Source organism: Podarcis cretensis, assembly GCF_951804945.1.
Source record: "Podarcis cretensis genome assembly, chromosome: Z".
Taxonomy (NCBI): domain Eukaryota; kingdom Metazoa; phylum Chordata; class Lepidosauria; order Squamata; family Lacertidae; genus Podarcis; species Podarcis cretensis.
In genome coordinates, this window is record NC_137184.1 from 2,900,521 (window position 1) to 2,924,755 (window position 24,235).

A 24,235-nucleotide genomic window follows, 5' to 3' on the forward strand; every position below is an offset into this window, starting at 1 on the left:
CTTTTGAGAGAACTATTGTAGAGCTGAGGTAAACAACAAGAGGCCATTTGCCCTTGAGCTTATTTATTATTTACTTAATTTATTGCATGTATATTGAAATACTTTATTGTCACTTGTACAATTTGTATACAGTGAGATTACACGAGCTCCCCCCACTCAGCTCTCTTAGTCTTAATTCCCCTCGTTTACTGACGCACACCCACCAAACCCGAAAGTCAGTTGCCCTGTTGTTATCTTTTCATTCAGCAGCCTAACAGCCCACGGAGAGAAGCTGTTCTTTCCCTGTTGGTGTGACTAATCGTGCTTCTGTATCTTCTGCCTGAGGGCAGGAGATCAAGAAAGTGCCGGCCAGGGTGTGAATCATCCCTGAGATTTTTCCTCACTCTCCTGAGGCAACGGTATATCCCACCTTCTTAATTTATTGCATTTATATCCTGCCCTGAGGAGCTCAGGCTGCCCTACATAGTTCCCCTCTTCCCCATTTTATCCTCACAACAACCCTGTGAGATAGGTTTAGACTGAGAGTGAGTAACTGGCCCAACTTCACCCACTGAGTTTCATGACCAAGTAGGGGTTTGAACCCTGGCCTCCCAGATCCTCGCCTGTCATTCTGCAGTAATAGCAGCTTCCTGATCAAGTACAAGGGAAGCCCCTCGTAGAGCACATTGAGCTAGTCCAGACTTGTAGCAACATGCTACAATGGCTGTGCTGATGGCTTTTTCTCCCCATGCAGATGGAATTTGATGAGAAGGAGCTTCGAAGAGAGATCAGCTACGCCATCAAGAACATCCATGGAATCAGGCATGTATCAATGCAATGGAGGCAGGCTGCCTCTGTGCCGTTTCTTTGACAGTATTTCTAGGACTTCCAGGGCTGGGTCCTGAAGACGTCAGAGGTATGGTAGGTTGGCAGACGGGCAGAAGTGCCTGCCGAGGTGGTTGGCTTTGAAACCTGTGGGTAGGTTCCACTATAGATCCCTGTTGGCTTGCTTCCTGTTTCCCTGAGGCAGGAGCATGTAAAATAAAGCTGCCTTTCCATTCAGTGTGGAAGGGGAAGTGATGTCCTCTGTAAGAATAAGTACCCCAGGAAGTAATCCCACCCTGGCTATTGTTTCATGTTGCTTTCCCCCCTCGAATATCTACAATGGCTCAGTTTTCCATTCTGGTGGTGAGGCCACTTCTGTCTGCAACCTGCACTGGTGTAAAACAGGCCTGTCATACTTTCAGGACCCATTTAGACCGCCTTCCCCACCTGATGCCTTCCAGATGTTTCTTCAGTCTTGCTTCATGCGGTCACTGGTTGGCATTATGAAGGCTGTAGACCAAAACATCTGGATAGCACCAGCTTCAGGCTTATGGCTTTGATGTTGTACCAAGCCCAGGGGCTGGCTGTAGTTTGGCCTGATTAAGAAGGGGAGGAGGTTCTTAGCATGCCAGCTGGGACAGAGCAGCCCTGAGGTGCATTTTGCTCCTCTCACTTCCCATGAGTTCTCAGCACTTTAAGTTTTCCATGATGAGCAACTCATGATGGGGTATATGCATCCTGCCTAAGGCCCACATCGTAAAGGTTGAGTCGGGATGCACGTTTGTTGCTGCTTCTGTATGCAGTGATAATCAGCCTCAAAGTTCTCTTGGCTCTGTTCTCATCTGATGCTCTGCTCCCTCTGCCCTCACTGCAAGTGTGTCATTAGAAAAGATACACAATCTAAGGGACTAACTAGGTGTGGTGGTGGTGGCAGAACTGCTCCCGCTACTTGAGCCTCTTCTCTTCCTCCTTCCTTGCAATGACAAGGGCAGCCTTCACCAACCTGGTGCCCTGGGAAAATTTAGTACTACAAGTCCCATCATCCCCAGCCAGCACAGCAGTAGAACCCCATAAAGTAGCACATGCCAAGCTACAAAGGGAACAAATTGAAAACAATAGCTAGCTAAAACCCTAATGAAAAAGTGGGGAACCAGTGGCCCTTTACGTCTTGTAGGACTACAACTTCCATCATCCCTGGCCATTGGCCAAGCTGGTCAAGAGTGGTGGGAATTGGAGTCCAACAAGGTTTTGTGCAGGCAAGGGAGCCAAATGCATCCCTCTAAGCCTCTTAATCTAGCCCCTGCCAGGCCCTGCTCAGGGCCCTCTTGAAAGGCTTTTGATTGGTTTGAATGTGCTGTTGAACTGAGAGAATGCCTCTCACTTGCTTAGATGGTGGATGGATTGGTAGTGTGTGTGTTTGTGTAGAAACACCTGACTTTTGCATGGCTGGGATGTAAAGTAGTGTACAAAGGTAAAAGTCATTTCCATTGCTCAGCCTCTGGCCCCATCCACTGCAGCATGCAGCCCTGGGAAGGTTGCCTTTATGAGAGTGTGAGCCAAAGGTTCCTCACCCCTGATTTGGAGGGCCAAAGGTTCCCCCCTCCTGCTGCAAGCAATGCCCAAAGAACAGTGCAGCAGGGCAGAAGAAGGGTCAGCTTGGAAGGCCCAAAGCCTGCTGGGACAGGAAGGCCATCTCCTCTCCATCTAAGCCAGAGTTGGCCCATCACTTCAGCTCCCTACATCCCTGACTACATCAGCTGGAGCTGATGGTAGCTGGGAGAGCCACAGTGTCCTTCACCCCTGGCCTTATCCATGTGGGGAAGTGGGTTATGTAGCCCTCAGAGAGCTCTTCTCTTCCTTCCTGATTTTTCAAGTCTCACCCAGCACACCCCAAGCTGCTTCTCTGTGATATGAGCGACTGCTCTGAAGTTGATCTGTAATGCTGTGTCACTCCTCTTGCCCTGTCTTCCTCCCACTTTGTCTTGTCCCCTCCCCACCGGGGTGTTTAGAACCGGTCTCTTCACGCCCGACATGGCCTTTGAGACCATTGTGAAAAAGCAGGTGAAGAAGATTAAAGAGCCTTGCCTGAAATGCGTGGATATGGTGATTTCGGAGTTAATCAATACCGTTAGACAGTGCACCAAGAAGGTAACCCCGAAAGGGAGCATGGAGTCCCAACATGCTCTTGCCCACATCCCCTCTGGCTGAAGCACAGCATTTGTGATCTGGGTGACAACCCTGCCTGGCAGTGACCTTTTGTTGTATTTTCTAACTACCGTCCTTAACAGCATGACTAGAACTGAGCGAATCCAGGCCGGAGTTCCCTAGCCAATCAGAAAGAGATGGGGAAGCTTAAGGGGTGTGGCTAGCTTTCCTTCCGTCAAACAAAGCGCAGCCATTTCTTCATGAGCTCTAGAATCCTGGGCCCCACTACAACTTATTGCACCATGAGGAACAAATGCATTCAGCTGGCCCTCAAACAGGAGGAAAATTTTATACTTAAAAAAAAAAGAACCCAACAAGAACAGGCTGCAGTCTTGTCCCCACCTCCCACAGCTTCACCAGAATCCTACCTCATTTCTCCATTTGCTTCTGATTTCTCCATTAGAGCTTCCTTTGGAGATTTCAGGTCTTCAGAATAGGATATAGATAGGAAACAAAGCTTAGGGTGAAAACAGATTTAGCATTCCCAGAGGGATTACAGCTGGCTCTTTGCCTTGGCTTCACAACATCTCTTAGAGACATGCACACCAGGCTGGAACACCTAGTGCCTTCAAACGTCAGAGTTTTTTTCTTTTTTAGAGTAGCACATAATATTTTTGTAAATATATATGTTATCCTTCATCTTACCAAAAAGTGTGTTGGTGATGTCCTGGAAGCTAGCCAATGCGTTTTCACATCTGCTTCTCCCCAATTCAGGTAGAACCATCCTAGAAACCTGCAGAACACTTTCCCCTCACCACCACCACCAGCAGAGCTCATCTCAAGAAAGAAAAATATATGACATTTTTGAAGACCAATGACAATACTATCAAAGCACTTGGTCTTTCTCCATCATTAATAAATGTATCTTTATATCTTGGGTTTTCAATTTCTGAGGGCTCCAAAGCCACATGGGTCTGTTCTAAAACCTCTGCAGCTTGGTACATTTTCTGATTGGCTTGGTTTGTGTCCTGTCCTGGAAGAGCAGCAACTGGCTGAAGAGAACTAAACTAAAAACTTCTCTCCTCTCTTGATTGCCCACCACTCTCTCCTCAGTCTCTTGGAATGAGTTGCCTTGGAAGTTTCCATCTTTCATTCGCTTAGGCTCTGATTGGCTGTCATGGGAGAGGTACCATAACCTCACCCCATTTTATTCCAAATGACTGCAGGTGCAGAGAAATACAGGAGAGACAGGTGTTCCTTCTCTTAGTCATTCTCTGCTCCTTTCAGGCAGACACCCAGGTACTGGAATTTATTTATTTAATTTTAAAAAGGCCTTTGACTCTCTAGAGTGTGAGCGCTTGGAACCCTTGGCATGTTGGACGAACTGGTGGCCATTTGGGAACAGGTAACTGGGCAGGGTGAAAGATGGAGTATTCTAGAATGCTATTTGTGGCAAAGACTGAGTCCAGGCAAATGAGGAGATGCCTGGTGCTTTGGCAAGAGGCCAAAATGACTGGTTGTCATCATTCTTGGGCTCAGATTGGGAGCAAACAAAAGTGAGCGCATCTGTCATAGGTTCCTTGAAGTTCTAGAATGCTGGGAGGACTTTTGTTTTTTACCCTGCTCTCCTTATGTGGGTGTTGGGGGGGGGTCTGTGGCTGTGGGGAGCACCCAGAAATCTTGCCATTAGTGCCTGATTAAACACAAGCCGGTAGGCTGCCAAGTATGCAGTGTCATCTGAATAACTGGATTGGAAGGGCCAATTTTTCATGCCCCTGCCCACTCCACTTGTATCTTCTCTGTTAATTTTCCCATTGGTTAATCACCATTCCCTGCTTTTCTACAAATCTCCTTTTCTGTTTGTTTGTGCTATTCACATTCTTTCCTCTTTATCTTATTTCTCTCGTCCTCCCCCAACAAGAGCAAATCTGTATCTGTAGTGAAACCCTTTCTAAAACGGTCATGAAGAACAGTTTCCTTCTTTCTAGTGAGGACTGGGTATCCAGAGGTGTGAGGATCCTTTGGCCCTCCAAGTGTTGCTGAAATACAATTCCCACCATCCCTAGTCATTGGCCATGCTTAATTGGGCTGACGGGCGTTGTAGTCAAATAATATCTGGAGGGCTGAAGGTTCCCCTCAATTGTTCTAAGCAATTAGGAAACAGGTAAGAATGGAAAAGTTGGAAAGAATGCAGACAGATAAAGATTGTTATCACTGGTTCCTACAGAACCAACGCTTGCAGTTTGAATTCGCTGTGATTGAGGCCCTTGGCGCTGTGTGTGTGTGTGTCAGAGAGAATGAGAGAGAGGGAGAGAGAGAGAGAGAGAGAGAGAGAGAGAGAGTAAAGAGCGTTGTTTAGCCCAGCATAACCCTGTACAAGTGGAAACTGTACCAAAATGGTGCAGCATAAAGTGCTGTTGTTCAGGTAGCCAGCCAGCCATTTCCTTTTCCATTTCATTCCTCCTCACCTGTCAGAACTACCATCCTAACTGCAGCCGGGAAAAAGCATTTCTAGCCACTCAGGTTATGCAGGCCTCTAGGACAATGTTGGTCCCAGAAACACTCTTCAGCTGTGTACCTGCTCCTTCAGGGGCAGTTCTGTGCAGGGCAGGCAGTTGACCAACTTAGAATAATAGAATCATAGATTTGTAGCATTGGAAGGGACCCTAAGGGTTATCTAGCCCGATTCCTTGCAATGCAGGAATCGCAGCTAAAGGTTTCCTGGCAGGTGACCATCCAAATTCTTCTTAAAAGCCTCCAATAAAGGAGAGCCCACCATCTTCTAAGGCAGTCCATTCTTTGGTTTAGTTGGAACCTCATTTCTTGTTTTTTAAATTGACTGGTTCGGGTCCTACCCTATGGAGCAGGAGAAAACAAGCTTGCTTCATCTTTCATGTGGAAGCCCTTAAGGTATTTGAAGATGACTATCATATCACCTCTCATCTAAGCAATACATACCCAGCTCCCCAAATGGTTCCTTATAAGGTTGAGTTTCCAGGCCTTTTATCATCTTGGTCACCGGCCTGTACACATGTTATCTATAAACAGAAAGTAGCACATGCAAATGTACATTGGGGTGTTTTTTGAGGGGAGGGAACTGTGCCTAATTGGCCAATGGTAGGTTTTGCAGATGCAGCCAGGAATTCAAGATTGTACAGTAGTACAATAACCAACGAAAAGGATATCACTACAACGTAACGCTAGCAAGTCATCAAATAGCAATTCATTTGAAATATATCAAAAGTAAGCATGCAGTAAGACAATTAACAGTATATTCTAAAGTGAGGCCAAAGCTGGTGGCATTAGCACCTGACAACATGCCTTGTCTCCTCACACCAATATTTTTATACTCAGACTCAAAAGGTAAGAAACACCCTTGTAGCTGTTTGGCAGCTGTTCCCTTATGAAAGCACACAGGGAGGGGGAAACAGTTGGCACCTGATTTACGCAAGCTGCAGAATCCAGCTTTATAGTACAGAAGCTTTATTATGCAGGTTACAGAATACTATACATGATTCTGAGTTTTTAAAAGTCTAGCAGAGTGCATACACATGTTATGTGGCAACATACAGGGGTAAATTTTAACTCATGTTCATCTTCAAGAGAAAAGTCACACATAGTAAAAGCTGCAGAAGAGAGCCTGTAGATCAGGGACAGGGAGTCTGTGATGCCCCATGTATTGAATCTTGATTCCTATCAGCCTCAGCTGGCATGGCCAATGGTCAGGGATTATGCAAGTTGTAGTCCAGCAACATCTGGCAGGCTGCAGGTTCTCCACCGCTGCTGTAGGTCTTCCCTCTGACACATATGTTAGCGTTTTCAGGGTTACTTCTTCAAGGACCTTAAGCTGCATGTGTGAGCTTTTTAGGTGTCCACATAGAAAGCAACCTTGAGGGTGGATGAGAAATGACCTGAGGCCCCAGTGAGACTCTCAATAGGGAGATGAAGGCTTTATTTTTTCAGGAGTCAGAGAGAGCGGTAGGGTTGGAGAGGAAGGGATCCCTGCATTTACCCATCTGTCCATTTCACTGGCCACACCCTGGCTTGCAGTTTTTCATTCCATCTTTTCTTCCTCCTTTAGAATCCACCTGATGCTTGGCAGCACTTTGGGTCCTTTAGTGATGCTCACTTGGGTTACATTTGCCTAAGGCAGAGATAAACAACATCGTTCCTTCCAGATGCTGCTGGACTTTAGCACCCTTGAGCTCCAGCCAGCTTGACCAATGGTCAGGGGTGGTGGGAGCTGGGAGTCCAGCAACATATGGATGGCACCACATTGGCTACCCCTGGCCTGTGGAGTGAACCAAAATCTCATTTTTGCCTTGTGTTTTTCTCTTCTCCCTTTCTCTTTCTCTTTCTTCCTTTCTTCCCCTCCCTCCCCTCTGTCCGATCTCTTTCTTTCCTCCTCCGTCTGCTTCGCACTCCTTTCTTCTTCTTGTTGTTGCTTCTCTCCTTCCCTGCTCCTTTCGCCACGCAGAACGGGTCTCTTCACGCCTGACCTCGCTTTTGAAGCCATAGTGAAAAAGCAGGTGCAGAAACTGAATGAGCCATGTCTGAAGTGTGTGGACATGGTAGTGAGTGAGCTCACGTCCACCATCAGAAAGTGTAGCGAAAAGGTAAAGAAACCGTACGCCCCCAAAGAGAGGGAACCTTGGCACAATGCCACTTTGCACCCAGGCATACCCATCCATCCAGGGACAGAGACACAGGAGCTAATTTCTTGGTACGCCGAGTGCAGCGATCCCTGCCAGCAAAAAGAGGAAAATTAGGGACGTGTGCCAGAGTTTGGCTCTTGGTTTGTTAGTAGGCAATAGGCATTGAGTTCTTTAAAACAGTTGGGTTTTTTTAATTATTATTTAGTGTGTTGATGTGAAGCTTTTCATCACCAAGCAACCTCAAAGCGGTTTACGTAAGAATAAATAAATCATATCACTAAAAATCACAGAACAGAATTAAATATTGATATAATGAGGATTTGCAGGTGGTGGCAACTCCTACAGTATGACCATGCCAATTGGCTTCGTACAATGTCTGGCATGCCACTGGGTCACAGAAGGGTACAATCTCATGGCTTTATATCTGTCCATTGTCTAGTGTCTGGAACAAGGTTAGACAACCTGGTGCCTTCCAGATGTTGCTGGACTACAGCTCCCACCATCTCTGACCATTGGCCGTACTGGCTGGAGTTGATGGGAGCTGGAGCAATGAGCATGCAAGGTTTATACCCTACTGTTTCCAGTAAAAGGGATAACAGCCTCTCAGTGAAGACCTGATTCAACCTCATTCTTGGTTATATGAGTGAAGGAACTGAACAAGCCATTTGCACAGCCAATAATAAGTAACCCCAAGCTGTGTTTGTGATTGCAAACTGGCTCGATCAACACCATAACATCTACCATGACACAGCCATCTACCTGCTTCCTAAGTACCTAGTAATGCATTCATTTACAAATGGCTACTAACCACGGTGGCTATGCTTTGCCTCAATTGTTGCAGGAAACCACGGGATGAGAGAGGGCTCTTGGGTTTGGGTTTTGTTTGCAGGTTTCCCATTCAGGCATCTGGTTGGCCAGTTTGAGAACAGGATGCTAGACCAGATGGTTCCCCTTTTGCCTTGTTACGTAATTCCAGATGGTATAATTAAGCAAATTAACCATCTTGTTCATTCAGACTTTAAAGTGGTGTTGGTGATGGTAGTGTTGTTCTCAAGCTCTTTAGGGGGAAGTGGGGCCCAATTAATAAATGATCCGCTTACAATGTAATATTGTGTCTGCCATCACTCAGAGCCAACTGCTATAAATTTCGTAAGCCAGGAATTCAGAAGTCAGCTGGATAGGAAGGGTGATTGCTTATTAGCAAGCCCTTTCTTGTTATACTCTCCCTTTGTTTCAGAGTAAAGTCTTGTTGCAACACACACACACACACACACACACACACACACACACACACACCGGCCCCAATTTCAAACTGTCCCTGATTTGCATGTTGAAAACCTGTTTTATTTGCTTTTCCCCATCTGGAAAGCCAAACTTTTGAGAACAAGGAAGCAGAGAAAGAGATTGTGGATATTTTAAAAAAAGCAACCAAATAAATAAATAAATAAATTGGGATTGATATTCCAGATCTCTTCCAGACGATGCCATCTCACATCTGCCAGATCAGTGCTGTTTTCCTGAACCTGTGGACTCCATCAGGGGGCACCACACACCTCTTTAAAGAGGCCAGCTTGCCCTTTAGTTGATACATTCATTGATTACAGCTGGATTAGAGTCCTAACAATTCACTCTCCCTGCTCAGGTAAAGTTGCAAGTGCTGTACTAAAAACCACTCGTGTTTCTCTCCTGTATTCCAGGACTGGATCTGACAATCTCAAAGAGATATTCCCAGGTTTGAGAGAGTAGAAGTAGGAAGAGTGCCTGCACACAGCAGTCCCAAATGAGAAATGCAAAAGCAATTTAAGGCTGCAATCCTATACCCCATTATCCTGGGGTTAAGTCCCATTGAATTCAGTGGGACTTACTTCTGACTGGATGTGTGGTTTGCACCATGAGTCAATTGCGAAAATGTCAGGGCTACATAAGAGGTGACGTTAAATGAATCTTTAACATGCATGGGTTTTTTTTTTGGGTTTTTTAAAATGCAAATAGTGTCCTGAAAATGAATGGGGTTGCATCAAGTGGGTGGGAAAGGGAGATTTAACCCTTTCCTTCTGTGCTGTGCTCCTGAGCAAAATCTCTTCTCTGAAGTGACGGCTTGGGAGAAGAGGGTTCCAAGACAATCAAGCAACATTTTCTTAGTTCCTGCACCTCTTTTCAAGAGACATTTTATACCCCACTTTCCTTCAGCACTTTAATTGCCCTGCAGCTCCCCCTCTCTTTGTGACTTGTTTTCTCCCACTGAATAAGGCAATGCTCCACTTTGGGCTCTTTTCTCTTATTTGTTGGTAGAGGAGTCAGGTCCACCTCTCTTGCCCTCACTGTCACATTACAGACAGTGTCACATGCTTAGCAGATATATCTTGAAAATTCAAATCCCAGAACCCAGAAGGTCCTGGTCCTAGACCTGGATTGGGTGGAAGAAGAGTTGATGTTTCTGCTTCAGTAGGTGGAATCCTTCCCTCTGAATCAGCTATGAATACAAGACATGCCTTTTGTAATGCTGGCTATTAGTCTAACACAAGCCTGTGCTCAGGGAATTTCTATGGAGTTCTAAGAGAAATGCTAATCTAGGTGTCTTGAGGCCTACATGTTAGGTGAATTGTGTTTGCTTGTTTGTGTGTGTGTGTGTGCATGCGCTCACTGGACCTTCCTGGTTCCGTGAGTGAATTTCTGTTCTGAATATTCCATCTCACCCCCAGAGTGACTTGCTATAAGCCGCAAGGAAAGGCAGACCTGAGTTATAAAACCCCATCCCCGTCCATCAGCGAAAGATCATTACTAATCATTGCAAATTGCACGGGAAATGAATCCATCTGTTTTTCTGAGTGGTCTGTGTGGGTGTGGATGGATGTGTGGATGCATATAACTGAGCCACAAGAAAAGATGGAAAAACTTAGCTGGTGCTGAAAAAAGAACGAAAAGCTGGAGGAAGAGGTGAAAGTGTAGGGAAACAAATGATTCTTTCGGTTAGGCCTGGCAGGCCTGGCTCTGACATTTCATTTTACACATGACAAGACTCTTCACAGCCTGAACGCGCTGGTGTTGTTACATCACCTCAACAGGATGGCCACCCCCCCCCCCTTTTTAATGACTCTGCTCCTCTGCCTTTTCTTGAGAGCCTGACCCTGAGAAATCAAGCAGCTGCCACTTTTCCGACAGGGAGATAGAAAGATGGGAAATTCAGGTTTAAGACAGGAATCTTTTCAAGCAAGGGCCACCAGCCCTTCCATCAGGCAGAGTGAGGGGACCGGGATGTTCAAGGGCAGAGCTGCGCCTGCCACGTAGCCTGGTCTGCAAACCCTTACTCGGAACTGGCCTTTTGCCCCCAGGAACAGTGGATAATGGTGGCCCAGAGCCTGTGTTTAAGTGGGATTCAGCTGCCTGGGCAGCTTCTGTACAAGGGAATTTGCGTGATCTTGCTCCTTCCTTCAGGCAGCAAAATGTCTTAGTCCAGCAAAGGCATGGGGCAGGAGTTTGACACAATTTGCATTGATGGGCAAAATTACCTAATTCACACTTTACAGAACATTGTGTGAGCTGAAATGCAATGAGGTTATCCACCAAGTAAGATGCAAAAAGTGCATATAGTAAGGTAAATAAACATGCATAAAAATCAGTGCAATAGGTGTGATCCACACTTACTTTTGCCCCACTCTTTCCAGGCACAGGTCTGCACTTCAAAACACAGTGTCTGAGTGCTCTTTAAAGCTGAAGCGCAACAAACAGCCATTTGGGTTTTCCATGGATTGCTCCAGTTTGGTGGTAAAGAGCAGTTTTCATGTCGAAAGCTCCAGGGCAACAAAGCTTTCAGACATGAAGCTTTAAAACATGGACTGTGCCTGGAAAGCTGGAGGAAGGATGTGTGTGGATAAATGAGCCCCTAGCTAAAGTAGTGTACAATAATGCTTACACAAATGTACATATTAGGAGACATTTGCACTATAATGCTTATGAATTCTCACACAGACTTTATTTTTTTAACTAATGTGTATCATAGAATCATAGTTGGAATAGGGTTAGGGTCATCTGGTCTAACCCCCTGAATTGCAGGAATCCTGGCCACAGCTGTCCCTGGGTGGACAAGGACAATGTGAAAATGTGGAGAACTGGGAAAAATGAGAAACTGAAATTAGCAGATTCACTCATCCCTAGTCTGGCCCTGCCAGGCCTACCTGAAGACATCAGGGGTTGAAACTGGAGCTGCAGCAGGCTGAACAAATGTTCTACCAATGAGCTATAGTGCTTTTCACCTGTTTATTTTCTGTGTTGAGCCAGGCTGCCATTAAAGGTGCAGAGGCTCTGTCAGAGAAGGTGGCCACCAACCTTCCACTTGTAAAGTAGTAATTACTAGCTCTAGGCCAGGCCGAGGATAACCATTTCAGCAGTTGCACCAGCCCATATGTAGCTTTGTAAGAAGCATGGCAGCTAGGACCTGAGCGAGGCAGCCGTCAGAACCGTAGAGGAAGAAGCGAGGGCAGAGGGAGGTGAGAGGAAGAAGCAGAGACTTGATTGGAGATGTGGTCTGAGGTTGTCCACTGCGAGTTCCATAGCATGGAAGAAAGTTCCTAAGTTAGGGAGACACCTGTAGATGCAGCTGTCACATTCTGGAATAAAGGACATGATGGTGAAAGTCCAGGAGAAGGAAATGTGCACTTGGCAAATATTTGAGAACCGATTTCCAAGCCAGCCCCCTTTCTTAGGTTTCACCTGCTCTCCTGTTCAGGATCATGGCATTTCTGGGTGCTTCGTCGTGCTACTGCCTCCCCACCTTGCCCCTTTGCATCCTGACGCATGATCCCTTGTGGGCGTGGTGTCCCGTGGTGTGCCTGTGGCCTGCTCTTCCCCAGCATCGCTTGACCCCATGCATGCGCTAGGTGTGGTGTCTCCCCCGCATGAGTTCTGGTGAACATGGCAATGACAGTTTTCCTTTCCTTCTGCTTTGTTTGAAAATTTTATCAAATAGTCAAAGTTTTGAATAAACTGAGAGCATTTCACAGATTGGAGTAGTTTGTTTTGTGTCACCAAGATGGTTATTGCTTTTCTATTTTTCCAACAACAAAAAAGCTGAGAAAGATTTTCCAATTTCCTGGGGTTTTTTCCTGGCACGGTTTCTTCTATCTTAACCAGCAAGAAGTAAGGATGTTTCTCCCTCTGTCTGAAGCAGGTTTGGGGACGCCCTATTCCCATCAGCCCTAGTCAACGTGGTCAGTCCAAAGGGATGATAAAAGCACAGCAACACCTAGAGTTGTTACTGTGTTCATTTCTGGTTGCCTCACCTCAAAAAGGAGATTGTAGAGCTGGAGAAGGTTCGGAAAACGGCAACGATAAAGGGGGTGGAGTGACTCTCCTATGACGAAAGGTTGAAGCATTGTGAGATTTTTAGTTTAGAGAGACTACAAGTAAGAAGTGACATGATAGAAGTTCATTATGTATAACATGAAGAAAGTACATAGAGAAATGGTTTTCTCCCACTCTCATAACACTAGAACTCATGGATATTCAACAAAGTTGGAGCGCTCTTGTGTTTGAATCTTTCATATAGGTTTCCCAGAGGCATCTGGTTGGCCCCTTGAGAACAGGGTGCTGGACTGGGTGGACCATCAGGCTCTTATGCTCTTCTGGAAGGCTGCAGCTTGCCCTTCCCTGATCTAAAGTGATAAGCAGCTAAATATCCAGACATTCCAGTCTTGGTAATGTCAAATGTTGCAGTTATGTCTGCCCTTAAAAATGATTTCAGTTAGAAGATTCACAATGAAATATACTTTACATACACTGTCCAGTCCTTGTCTGATTGCTTTACAGCTTCCTATGCACATTTTCTCAGAAGTCTCATTTCTTTTTTCTTTTTTATAAATATGTTTTATTGAGTTTTACAGAACATATTTCAATTTAAACATATCATTCGCCTTCACATTTAGGATTCTCAGAATCCCTAGACTTCCCACTGCCCTTCTCTGGTTTTCAATGTCAATCCCTTTTTCTTTCAGCTTATCCATTTTTTATCTAATTTGTTAACAATATTATTACCTTTTTCTGTTGTGTTTCGTACGTTACAAGTATTACTCTAATCCTACCAAAGTTTTTAGTTGTTTACAGTGTTCTCTTAAATAAATTATGTATTTTCCCCATTCTTTCTTAAACTTCTTCTCATCCTGGTCTCTCATTCTCCCTGTCAATTTTACCATTTCGGCATAGTCCATCATCTTCATTAGCCATTCTTCTCTGGTTGGAACCTTATCTTCTTTCCATCTCTGGGCCAGTAATATTCTTGCTACTGTTGTCACATACATAAATGGTCTTTTCTGCTCTTTCAGAATCTCTGTACCTAAAATGCCTAACAAAAAAGCCTCTTTACCCTCTACAAAAGTTATTTCAAACATTTTCTTCAATTCATTATATATCATTTCCCAGAATGCTTTAGTTATCTTGCACCACATATGTAGAACGTGCCTTCTTTTTCTTTACATTTCCAACATACATTAGAAGCAGTTCCATACGTTTTAGCTAATATTACTGGTGTTAAATACCATCTATACATCATTTTCATATAGTTTTCCTTCTACGAACAGCACACTGTGAATTTTAGATCTTCCTTCCATAATTTTTCCCAAAACATAAGTTGGATATTATGCCTGATATCTTGTGCCCATTTTATCATTACCCATTTTATTTCTTCGTGTTTTGTGTGCCATTCTATCAACAGTTTATACATGCAAAATAATAACTTCTCATTGTTTCCCAATAATTCCTTTTCATACCTTGAAAATTCTGTACTAAATCCTTTTTCTCATCTACTTTAAACATATCATTTACATATCTCATTCTTTTCAACGGGACTTACTTCCAGGTAAGTGTGCACAGGATCGTAACCATTTCATGTTCAATTATAATCTTGCCTATCAGCTTCAATTTAAGTAAGCGGTGAGATGTTCGGTTCATAATTCCTTTCCTTAGTGTTTGCCTTTATATTTGCAATGTAATACAACGTGCTTCTGGAACCAAAAATATGGATTGCTTAACAATGTAACCAAATTCTTTCCAATGAGTCTAAATCTTATTGTTTCACAGAAGACAGTAACACAACTTGTAAATAAGACCAAAATTCTTCAGTACAGAGAAGCAATATTATCCTGTGCTGTTCATCTTTCTGATACCCAGTATTCTCAATGCATCCATTTTTGCTATGTGTCAGGCCATGCAAAATTAGCTATAATTGCCACTCCTAATTTCAACTTCATAGTTACCATTGTCAAGGAGGCATATCTGCTATTTTAATTTCAGCCAAAGTGACATAGCATGTTTCTGCATACTGTATTTATAGTCTACCCTGTGTTCCAAAATTTCAAAGCAGTTTGCAGTTTGAAAAGATGCATAAGCCAAAACACAGTATTAATCCTAATTAAGCTCATGAATTATTTCAATTATTAATCATTAAACTGAAACAAGAGGGGCTATAAAATGTCTTTTAAAAAAATACCTGTCAAAATGGAAAAATTCTTCTGATACACCACACATCTTATATTACCCTTGGTATAAATATCCATGTTTTGACATGTGCACAGGTGCTTCAGGCCTTATTGTGAGCAAAAGTATTTCTTATGATTTTAGCAGCTCAGATGCTGTTTTCCTCTCCAAGGATCTACCCAGACATTAATATCAGGCACAGCTCTTTAGGTCTCTGTCTCCAAAAGAACTATGCAAAAACTATTTCCAGTGATAGGGTTTAGTCATGAAAAGGGAGAGTGTCTTCGGCATGTGCATAATGCCTGTATTTCACCATTGGTAATCACAACTAGCTGTTCCTCTCCTTACACTTACAATTAGGGCGTAAAACAGCTTGCACCAACCTACTGCATATCTTCCAACATTCCCGAGAAGAAAATTGAGATGATGTTTTTTGATGCTTCATTCTGTGCAAGTCAGGTGACTCGTGCAGGACTGCACACCAAGACACCACTGCTTATCAGGGTTGGAGAAGGACAACGGAAAGAGAGAGCAGAATAAACATATTTCGAGGTGCATGATGCCCAGGCTTTTTCATTCCTAATTGCAGAGAATCTACTATGTGCCTTACACAGTAGGGCAGGGGTAACCAATGTGGTAACCTCTGGATGTTGTTGGATTGAAACACTGGTCATCCCTGATATTGGCCCTGCTGGTTGGGGCTGTTGGGAGGTGGAGGGTGCCATTTTGGCCACATCTGGAGAGCACCATGTTGGCTACCCCTGCCGGAGGTTGATTCTTGGCCATGTAGCCCAGATTCTATTTTTTTTTTTTAATTTATTGTTTATTAAACTTTTATAAAATACATTAAACAGAAAAGAAAAAAAGAAAACATCAACACGCACTTTAACAGACGAATACCAAATAAAAAATAAAAAAGAAAGGAAAACAAATTCAGTAAAAAAAGAAGAGAGAAGAAACAAAAAGGAAAAAAGAAAACAGAAAAAAAAACCAGAATCAGCGTTACCATGTTTCGCCATACAACAAACAAATTTACATACACTAGACCTCCGTCCAACTCGGTTTAGGTTAGATAAACATATAATCTTACTTCAGTTGCAATTTTACTAGTCCTGTACATCGCAGGTGTTAAATACCGTCTACTGTGACATTAGTAGTTCCCAGATTGACTTCTACCCCTGCCGGAGGTTGATTCTTGGCCATGTAGCACAGATTCCAAACATCCCTCAAATAAAATGAATTCGGATCTGGAGGCCAAAAGAATAATCTAAGAAGACACATTGACAGATGGCTGTTCTGCTAAACGTTTCCTGCTGGTGAGAATAGGGGGATTTAGTTCCAGCAAAGATATCTCTCAAACATGTCAAACCAGACCAAGATGCTGACTAAGATGTAAAGAAGAGCAAATGTTGTATCATGGCTGGAACTTGGAAAATCTCTCTGCTACTTTTCTTTTCTATACCTCCCCTATCCCACCCCATCCCAACTACCAGATCTTCTGATGAGGACTGAAGAGTGGTGGTAGCAGCAGTAATTTCCTGGCCTCTTTCCACCCTATATTTCCCCATATGCACATGTTCTTCCCCCCCTTCTCTTCCTGTGCAGCTCAGCCAATACCCACACCTACGGGAGGAAATGGAACGAATTGTTACAACCCACATCCGCGACCGAGAGAGCAGAACCAAAGATCAGGTGTGTGTGGAGGGGGTTCTCATTTCACAGACACATACACAACCAGCCTCGAGCACAGATGGGAATCTGCCATGGGCTAAGATCTTGAAAGGGCCCCCTTCTCTCTCCCACCCTCTCTCACAAACAGATCTGCTCCTCTTCTTCAGTGTCACAAACTGTTTTTTCAACCTGGTGATGCTGAGAAGGACAACCAGCAGATGCCACTGCCTGGCCACCTCTCTGCCTCTCAAACAAGGAGGTGGCAGGAGTGGTGAGGAAGAGCAGTAGCCGGTGGTGCTCTGCAAAGCCTGGGGCTGATGGGATAGAAAGGTGTTCAGTAAGTGTCTAAAAATTGAGGCAGAAGGTGCCTGCTAGGTCTCTGTTGGCAGAGCATTCCACAATCCTGGGCTGATGCCACTAAAGGCTGGTTTTCTTGTTGTCAAATGAGTCTTGCCAATCTGGGGAACCACCAGCAATGCTATTGCAAATGATCTCAGTGATGGAACTGGGATAGAAGGGTTCAGGCAGTCCCTGAAGTACCTAAGTTGTTCAGGGCTTTAATAAATACAAGGACCTTGAACCTGGCTTGGTGGGTAGTCGGTGAAGATGCTCTAACAAGGGGGTCACATGTTGTCAGCCAAATACCCCCATCAATACTTTACACCGGCTGGAGCATTCGAACCAGGCCCAAGGGCAGCCCCAAGTGGAGCACATTGCAGTAATCCAGCAAGTAACTGGCTTCACCTATAACACCTTTTTCATTCCTCTCTTCTTATCTTCTCTCCCCAGGTCATGCTCCTGATAGATATTGAACTAGCCTACATGAACACAAACCATGAAGATTTTATTGGATTTGCCAAGTAAGTACCAGCAATGAAGAGATGACATGTTTTTTTTTTTCCTGGAGGAGTAGCAGTTGTGTTCATCAGTTGCAGCAAAAAGGATAAAAGAATACTGTGGAACCTTAAAGACTAAAATGTTCTGGGCAGACTGTGTTGTCCCACTTTGGTTTTGTTGTCATGCAAGAGGGCCACCCCTACAGATGGCAATCATACAATGAGAGAACTAATAAAGCAGAAGGATATGTGGACAATCCAGACTAAATCCATCACTAATGCACTATTTTTGCATCAGTGACATGTTGCAAGAAAACAAGATTCTGGAGGGACCTTTAATTATGGTTTTTATCTTCTGCATTGCATTTCCCACGAGTTTTTCTGCCATCAGCTCAGGAATACACTTCATGCATCTGATGAAGTAGATCCTAACCTATGAATGCTTAAACAACTTTAAGGTGCCACAAGACTTGGGCTCATCTACCCTTCCATTTGCCTTCTGCTTTCCCCTGGGGAAACCCATGGTTTAGGGCTGAATCGCAATAATGGCAAGCAGGTTTCCTGCTAATTGCTGTTTGTTCTGATTTAGCATCAAAGAGCAGGTTTTTCAAGGGGAAGGGGCAGGACAAAGGCAAAACCACTCGAATCCATGCCTAGAAACTACAGATCATGTGTAAAACTGTTCATACCCATGCTTTCTAGGCACAGGAAGTGAGGATGAGCCCTTGTTCATGTTTTTCTAGAACTCCATACAATATTCTACCAGGTTTTGTTCTTTGTGGTGAGCTGGGTGATGTATTTTGCCTGTAGTTTTACCAATGTAATTCCCATCTTTTTCTGCTCCTTTGCACGTTTGGTAAAAAGTGACAGTCTCATCTGCACAAGACACCTGGGATGTGTAAATATATCCTTTCTTCCATTATTATTTTTAGAAGTCCCATGAAATAGCAGTTATAATACTGCACAGCACTTTATATCCTAAATTTCACAAGCAGAGAACCTTGTGTGCTGAGAATTAGTAGCAGTTACCCACTTAAGAAAGAGCGTTGCAATATCTGAGTTCTCTTATTGTTGGCAATGAGAACTTCTTTCCTGGGAATAATACCTACAGTGTGTATGTGTGTGTTGGGGGGGGGGGTATTTTCATCAGGATCACAGGAGTTGGGAGGAGGGGATAAAAATTAAACTTCCCCCGTCCAGAGAGAGCAATTCAGGCTAAGCGTGGATTTCAAGCAGAGGCCAATAAATCTGGATTCACATGAGCCATCCCAAGAGAGTCAAAACTGGAAAAGAAAAGAAAAACGTCTTCAGACTTTTTTTATTTATTTCTCATGCAGTGCTCAGCAAAGGAGTAGCCAGATGAGCAAGAAGAAAACAGCTGGGAATCAGGTAAGCCCCTTTCGTGGCTATCTTGGGCCACATTTTAAAGTCTTGAGATGGATGTTCACTTTGCTTTGCAGGAGGCAATGGAAGTTTCATTAACACATCTTGGAAGGCAGGAGGAACCAAAATGTCAACTCATCGAACCCATTTCACTGAAGCAAAATATTCCATACCCAGGGTGGTAGGGGGGTCCTGGAGGGTAATCTTCATTAGAGCTTTAATATTCATTAGTAATCAGATAAAGCTTTAATTGTATTGTTGCCTGCTAGCTCCACTGGTTGGCCCGAAATAAGTTTCTTGAATTAAGCGTTGGATACACACTTCCTAATGGTTTTTGGTTTTTTTAAAGAAAACAACCTACTTTTGTTACAGTCTTATACCTCACTGGTAGTTGTATACTTGTCTCTGCATGGTGTATGGAGGGATAACCTCGTGGATGGTGATAGTGGCAGTAATAATAATAATAATAATAATAATAATGGTAACTGATAGGATCCAAACAAAGTTAGGCTTTAATTCTTTCCACCCACCTGGGAATAAGTATTACTGAAATGAGTAGGACTGAATTTTGCCATTACTATCTTTTCAGATTGACTTCAATGTGGCCAAAGAGCATAATGTTAATAGTAATAATAGAATAACAGTTGTGCTCATTGTGGTTTTGGTTTTTATTACTGAATTTCTAAAGTTGCTCTGCACTTTACAAAAATTAAGAACAGCATGGTCCTTTCTCACAGGCTTAGAGTTGTAGCCAAATACAACTATTTTGTAGAGTTGATCCATTTAAATTAATGGACCTAAGCTAGGCTGCATTCACATGGCAGTTTATTCCATTTCCATGACTTTTCTCTAACTGTTAAGTTCTGCATTAATACTTGAGCTTACACATGACTCAAAAACCACTTCTGGAACAAAAGCCGAATTTAGTACAAATTTAGTGCTCGTTTCCATGTTATTTGATTCCAGAAAATAATCCTTTTGCAAATAATATGGAACTGAGTGTTAAACATGCACTGTATTCCATTATAGTTCCACTATATTCCACTAGTTTTGGAAGTGGATTTTACATGTTGTGAAAGTTCAAATGAGAAACGTCATTGAAATTGAATAAACAGCCATGTGAACACAGCCTATGTCATGTCTCTCAGTTCCAGTGGGTCTTCTCTGCGTACATTTAGCATTGTATACAACCTTTATTATTGAAAGAATTAAGTGAGAACAAGATATCCAAAGCTGAAAAGGTTGCATTTTTAAGGAAACATCTGGGTTGTTATTCAATCTTCTAAAGTTCTTATGAGTTCGGAAATTTTCAGGCCCCGTTTGGGTGGGGTAAAGAACTTCCTACATCACAGCCCCTGTGTCACCATGGGACAAAACCACAGCTGTCAACATTTCCCTTTTTTAAAGGGAAATTCCCTTATTCCGAATAGGATTCCTCACAAGAAAAGGGAAAAGTTGACAGCTATGGACAAAACATCCATTAACGGTGTGTTTAAAGCACAGAATTGTTTCCCCCTATTGCTGAAGGATCAACCCTGTGATCAGGGGTTCCGCTTTCTGCTGGAAGAATCTTCAGCACACAGTTGCCAGATTACAATTCTTGCTGTTCTTTAAAGGAGGCCGTGACAGTTAAAGTGGTATAAAATGAATATAAATGTGTAGCATGAATGTAACCTCAGACCTACCACTAGGTGGACTTAGGCCCAAGGCCCTTTCTGAAAAGGCTACTTCTTCAGTGCTTCTCAGGCAAGGCCAGCCACTTTATACCACCCAAGTGGGAGAGGAGGCCCTGCAGACCTGTTCAGTCTGTTTCACTTTTAGGTGCTTTAAAACCAAAACAAAACTCCCCCCCCCTCTTTTACCTAAGCAGATTTTGTTTTGTGATGTGGTCTTTTTGCTGTTTTTGCAACTAGAGTGCTGATTTAGCAAAAGGTTCTAGTGATAAATGTTTGGTTTTGTTATATATTTATATTTTCCCCCCTCCCCCTTTATTTTCGGAGCCTAGTTTCTTCCTCCTCCTCCCGCTTTCTTGAGTAATGATTTCTCCTTTCTTTGCTCCCGTCTTTGCTGCTGCTGCTGTTGTTGCTATGGCCCTCTTTTTGCAGGATGAGATCCTGGTGAGTAAAAAAGGCCACTCAATGTGCAGTGCTAACAAGTACTAATTTAGGTGCATCTGGGGAAAAGATGGGATGCCTCTGTTGGATGCAGACGGGGCAGGGAGACAAAGTACAGTAAAACCCTAATACTATGTCCAGCAGAAAAGAAAATGAGGGAGCAAAAGTCACTAGTTGGTGAACAGAGTGAAAATGGGTATTCATTATTATTATTTATTAGATTTATTCATTAGATTTATATAATGTCCTTCATCAAAAGGCATTTGATACTGTTGACCATGGTATCCTTCTCGACTGTCTAGAGGAGCTGGGAGCACTTTTATACAGTGGTTCCGCTCCTTCCTCCTGGGCCGTGTTCAGAAAGTGGTGGTAGGGGATGAGTGTTCAGACCCCTGGGCTCTCACTTGTGGGGTCCCTCAGGGCTCCGTCCTCTCCCCCATGCTTTTTAACATCTACATGCAGCCGCTGGGAGAGATCGTCAGGGGGTTTGGGTTGGGTGTTCATCAGTCTGCGGATGATACCCAGCTCTACCTCTCTTTTAAATCCGAGATCAGTGAGGATGGTTAAGGTCCTGTGTGAGGGTCTAGAGGCGGTTGGAGGATGGATGGTAACAGATTGAGATTGAATCCTGACAAGACAGAAGTACTGTTTTGGGGGACGGGGTGGGCGGGGGTGGGGGACTCCTTGGTCCTGAATGGGGTAACTGTGCCCCTGAAGGACCAGGTGCGCAGCCTGGGAGTCATTTTGGACTCACAGCTGTCCATGGAGGCACAGGTCAATTCTGTGTCCAGGGCAGCTGTCTACCAGCTCCATCTGGTAGACCCTCCCTGCCCGTGGACTGTCTCGCCATAGTGGTTCATGCCCTGGTTATCTCCCGCTTGGACTACTGCCATGCGCTCTACGTGGGGCTACCTAATCCAGGTACAACTAATCCAGAATTGGGGTACAACTAATCCAGAATGCGGCAGCTAGATTGGTGACTGGGAGTGGTGGCCAAGACCATATAACACCAGTCCTGAAAGACCTACATAGGCTCCCAGTACGCTTCCGAACACAATTCAAAGTGTTGGTGTTGACTTTTAAAGCCCTAAAGGCCTCGGCCCAGGACACTGAGGTCCAGCTCCGAGGGCCTTCTGGCAGTTCCTTCCCTGCGAGAAGCGAAGTTACAGGGAACCAGGCAGAGGGCCTTCTCAGTAGTGGCACCAGTGCTCCCCCCCAAAAAAATGTTTAGGGGTACTCTCATTTTCCTACTCATATTGAAATACTGCCCCTCAATGAGGCCAAACTTAGATTCACAAAATGTTTAGGGGCATGCGTACCCCTGTGTTCCCACAGAAAAAAAGCACTGAGTGGCACCCACCTTGTGGAATTCCCTCCCTTCATATGTCAAGGAGATAAAGAACTACACAACTTTTAGACAACGTCTGAAGGCAGCCTTGTATTGGGAGGTTTTTAACACTTGATGTTCTATTATGTTTCTGTATATATTGAAAGCCACCCAGAGTGGCTGGGGCGACCCAGTCAGATTGGTGGAATACAAATAATAAAATTATTATTATAGTAAAAATCTTAGGATGGTTCACAAGATAAAAACATGAGATGAAAGCACAATTAAATAGTTAAAACAGAAACAGCTAAACAACAACTCCCCCTCCCACAAACACATTTAAAAGTCTGTAGAATATTAATCAGCCAAAGGCCTGGTTGTATTTTTTTTATTTAGAAAAGATTTGCAGGGAGATCTGGAACTAAGAGGTAGAAATCCTGGTCCAAAGGAAATAAAAAGTAATTGAGGTGGCTCTGCTTCTTCCATGGCAGATGTGATGGCTGTGGGTTGACCCATGTTTCCTGCAGCAAACAAATACAGCATGGACAACATACCTGCATCTTCAAACAGCTTTGAGGACCCCTTCCAGTTTGTAATCCCATACATGCATATGCAGGAGTTTGAAACAGCAATGGGTAGACTTCATGCCTATTTTATTTTTTTAACCCAGGACCCTTAAGGTCCACCACCCATAACTGGATTGCAGACTTGTTGCCCAAGGATCCTTTCCATCCAGTGAGCCATAAATTAGGATAGCCTACATATTAAAATATAGATTTACATCTGAGTGAATACAGATCAGTGATCCTAGCAGCCTATTTTGGGGGCAGGGGCGCAAAAGAGGATTTTTGCTGTTGCTGTTACAACACAACTGCAAGTTAGAAAACCTTACCAATCTCCTGCAGTTCAGTGATTTGCCAGTAGATCCTGATCTGCCTTCTCTCCCCTCTGGCTTAAAGTCACAGGTATGTCACTCACCTGTCAACAGTGTTTGCAGGAGGGAAACCATTATAATGCCATTGTTGCCACAGCAATCATGTCTGCTGCATAATATATGGTGTCACCTTCAGGTCCAAACTACAGAAACACAAGGCTGTTATCAATCATGTCTAACAGGGAGATGGTGTGATTTAAAGCCATAGGGTTTCTAGGCATGGGTTACTGAATTCCCAAGCATTTTTCTCCCGCTTGAGCTCACTTCTGGTATCAGGTCATGGGTGCAAGGAAAGTGGACTTCAGGCAGTCATAGAGCCATAGAACAATAGTCTTGGTTTCCAGACCCTTGATCATCTTGGTCGCCCTCCTCTGCACATTTATTTTATTTTATTTATTTATTACATTTATATACCACTTTTACCTTCCAATGATCTCAAGGTGGTGTACGTGTTTCTCCTCCCCCCCCCATTTCATCCTCACAACAACCCTGTGAGGTAGGTTAGGCCCAAGGTCACCCAATGAGCTTCATGGTTGGGTGGGGATTTGAACCCTAGTCTCCCAGGTCCTAGTCCAACACTCTAACCATTATGCAGCACTGATTATCAATATCCTCCTTTAACTGTGGTGCCCAAAACTGAACACAGGACCCCTGGTGGGCTGAAGAAGACTAGTAGATGGGGAAGAGGATTCTGCCTCCCTTACATTTGTACCCCTTTGGGGTTTAAACTAACCCCCCGACACCTGCCTCCTTTAAACGTGATTAGCAATAAAGTTCTGTTCAAAATTATAGATTTGCTGCTATCGCATGTAGTCTGCTATGAGATAGGCCAGAGATATCCTCTGGATTGTGAGGATACTGTTCCTATAAGTTTGGCTTCTACAACTCAGCCAGCAGTA

At 43.9% G+C, this 24,235-nt stretch overlaps 1 protein-coding gene and 2 long non-coding RNA genes across 23 annotated transcripts in view; 2 read left to right on the forward strand and 1 right to left on the reverse strand.

Moving 5' to 3' along the window:
• DNM1 (dynamin 1) overlaps positions 1-24,235 on the forward strand; it is a 132,691-nt gene that overhangs the window by 51,661 nt on the left and 56,795 nt on the right. For 13 of the 21 annotated variants that reach the window (XR_013834842.1, XR_013834843.1, XR_013834844.1 and 10 more), the window contains exons 9-14: positions 734-801; positions 2,814-2,952; positions 16,677-16,763; positions 17,532-17,602; positions 18,916-18,967; positions 21,067-21,078. Coding sequence is in view for 17 of the 21 variants with exons in the window: in XM_079962029.1 (XP_079818155.1) it covers positions 734-801; positions 2,814-2,952; positions 16,677-16,763; positions 17,532-17,602; positions 18,916-18,967; positions 21,067-21,078 (429 nt within the window). In the remaining 4 variants the exon portion in view is untranslated. Of the gene's footprint in view, positions 1-733; positions 802-2,813; positions 2,953-7,426; positions 7,566-16,676; positions 16,764-17,531; positions 17,603-18,915; positions 18,968-21,066; positions 21,079-24,235 lie in introns of all 21 variants that reach the window. The other 8 variants (XM_079962035.1, XM_079962041.1, XM_079962037.1 and 5 more) reach the window with 3 other exon arrangements.
• Positions 11,576-24,235, reverse strand: part of LOC307207994 — a 149,873-nt gene continuing 137,213 nt past the window's right edge. Inside the window, exon 2 of the long non-coding RNA XR_013834928.1 lies at positions 11,576-13,175. This is a non-coding gene — a long non-coding RNA (uncharacterized lncRNA). The remainder of the gene's footprint in view (positions 13,176-24,235) is intronic.
• Positions 13,169-16,337, forward strand: LOC307207950. Its single transcript, XR_013834880.1, has 2 exons — positions 13,169-15,841; positions 16,259-16,337. It is a non-coding gene; the product is annotated as an uncharacterized lncRNA (long non-coding RNA).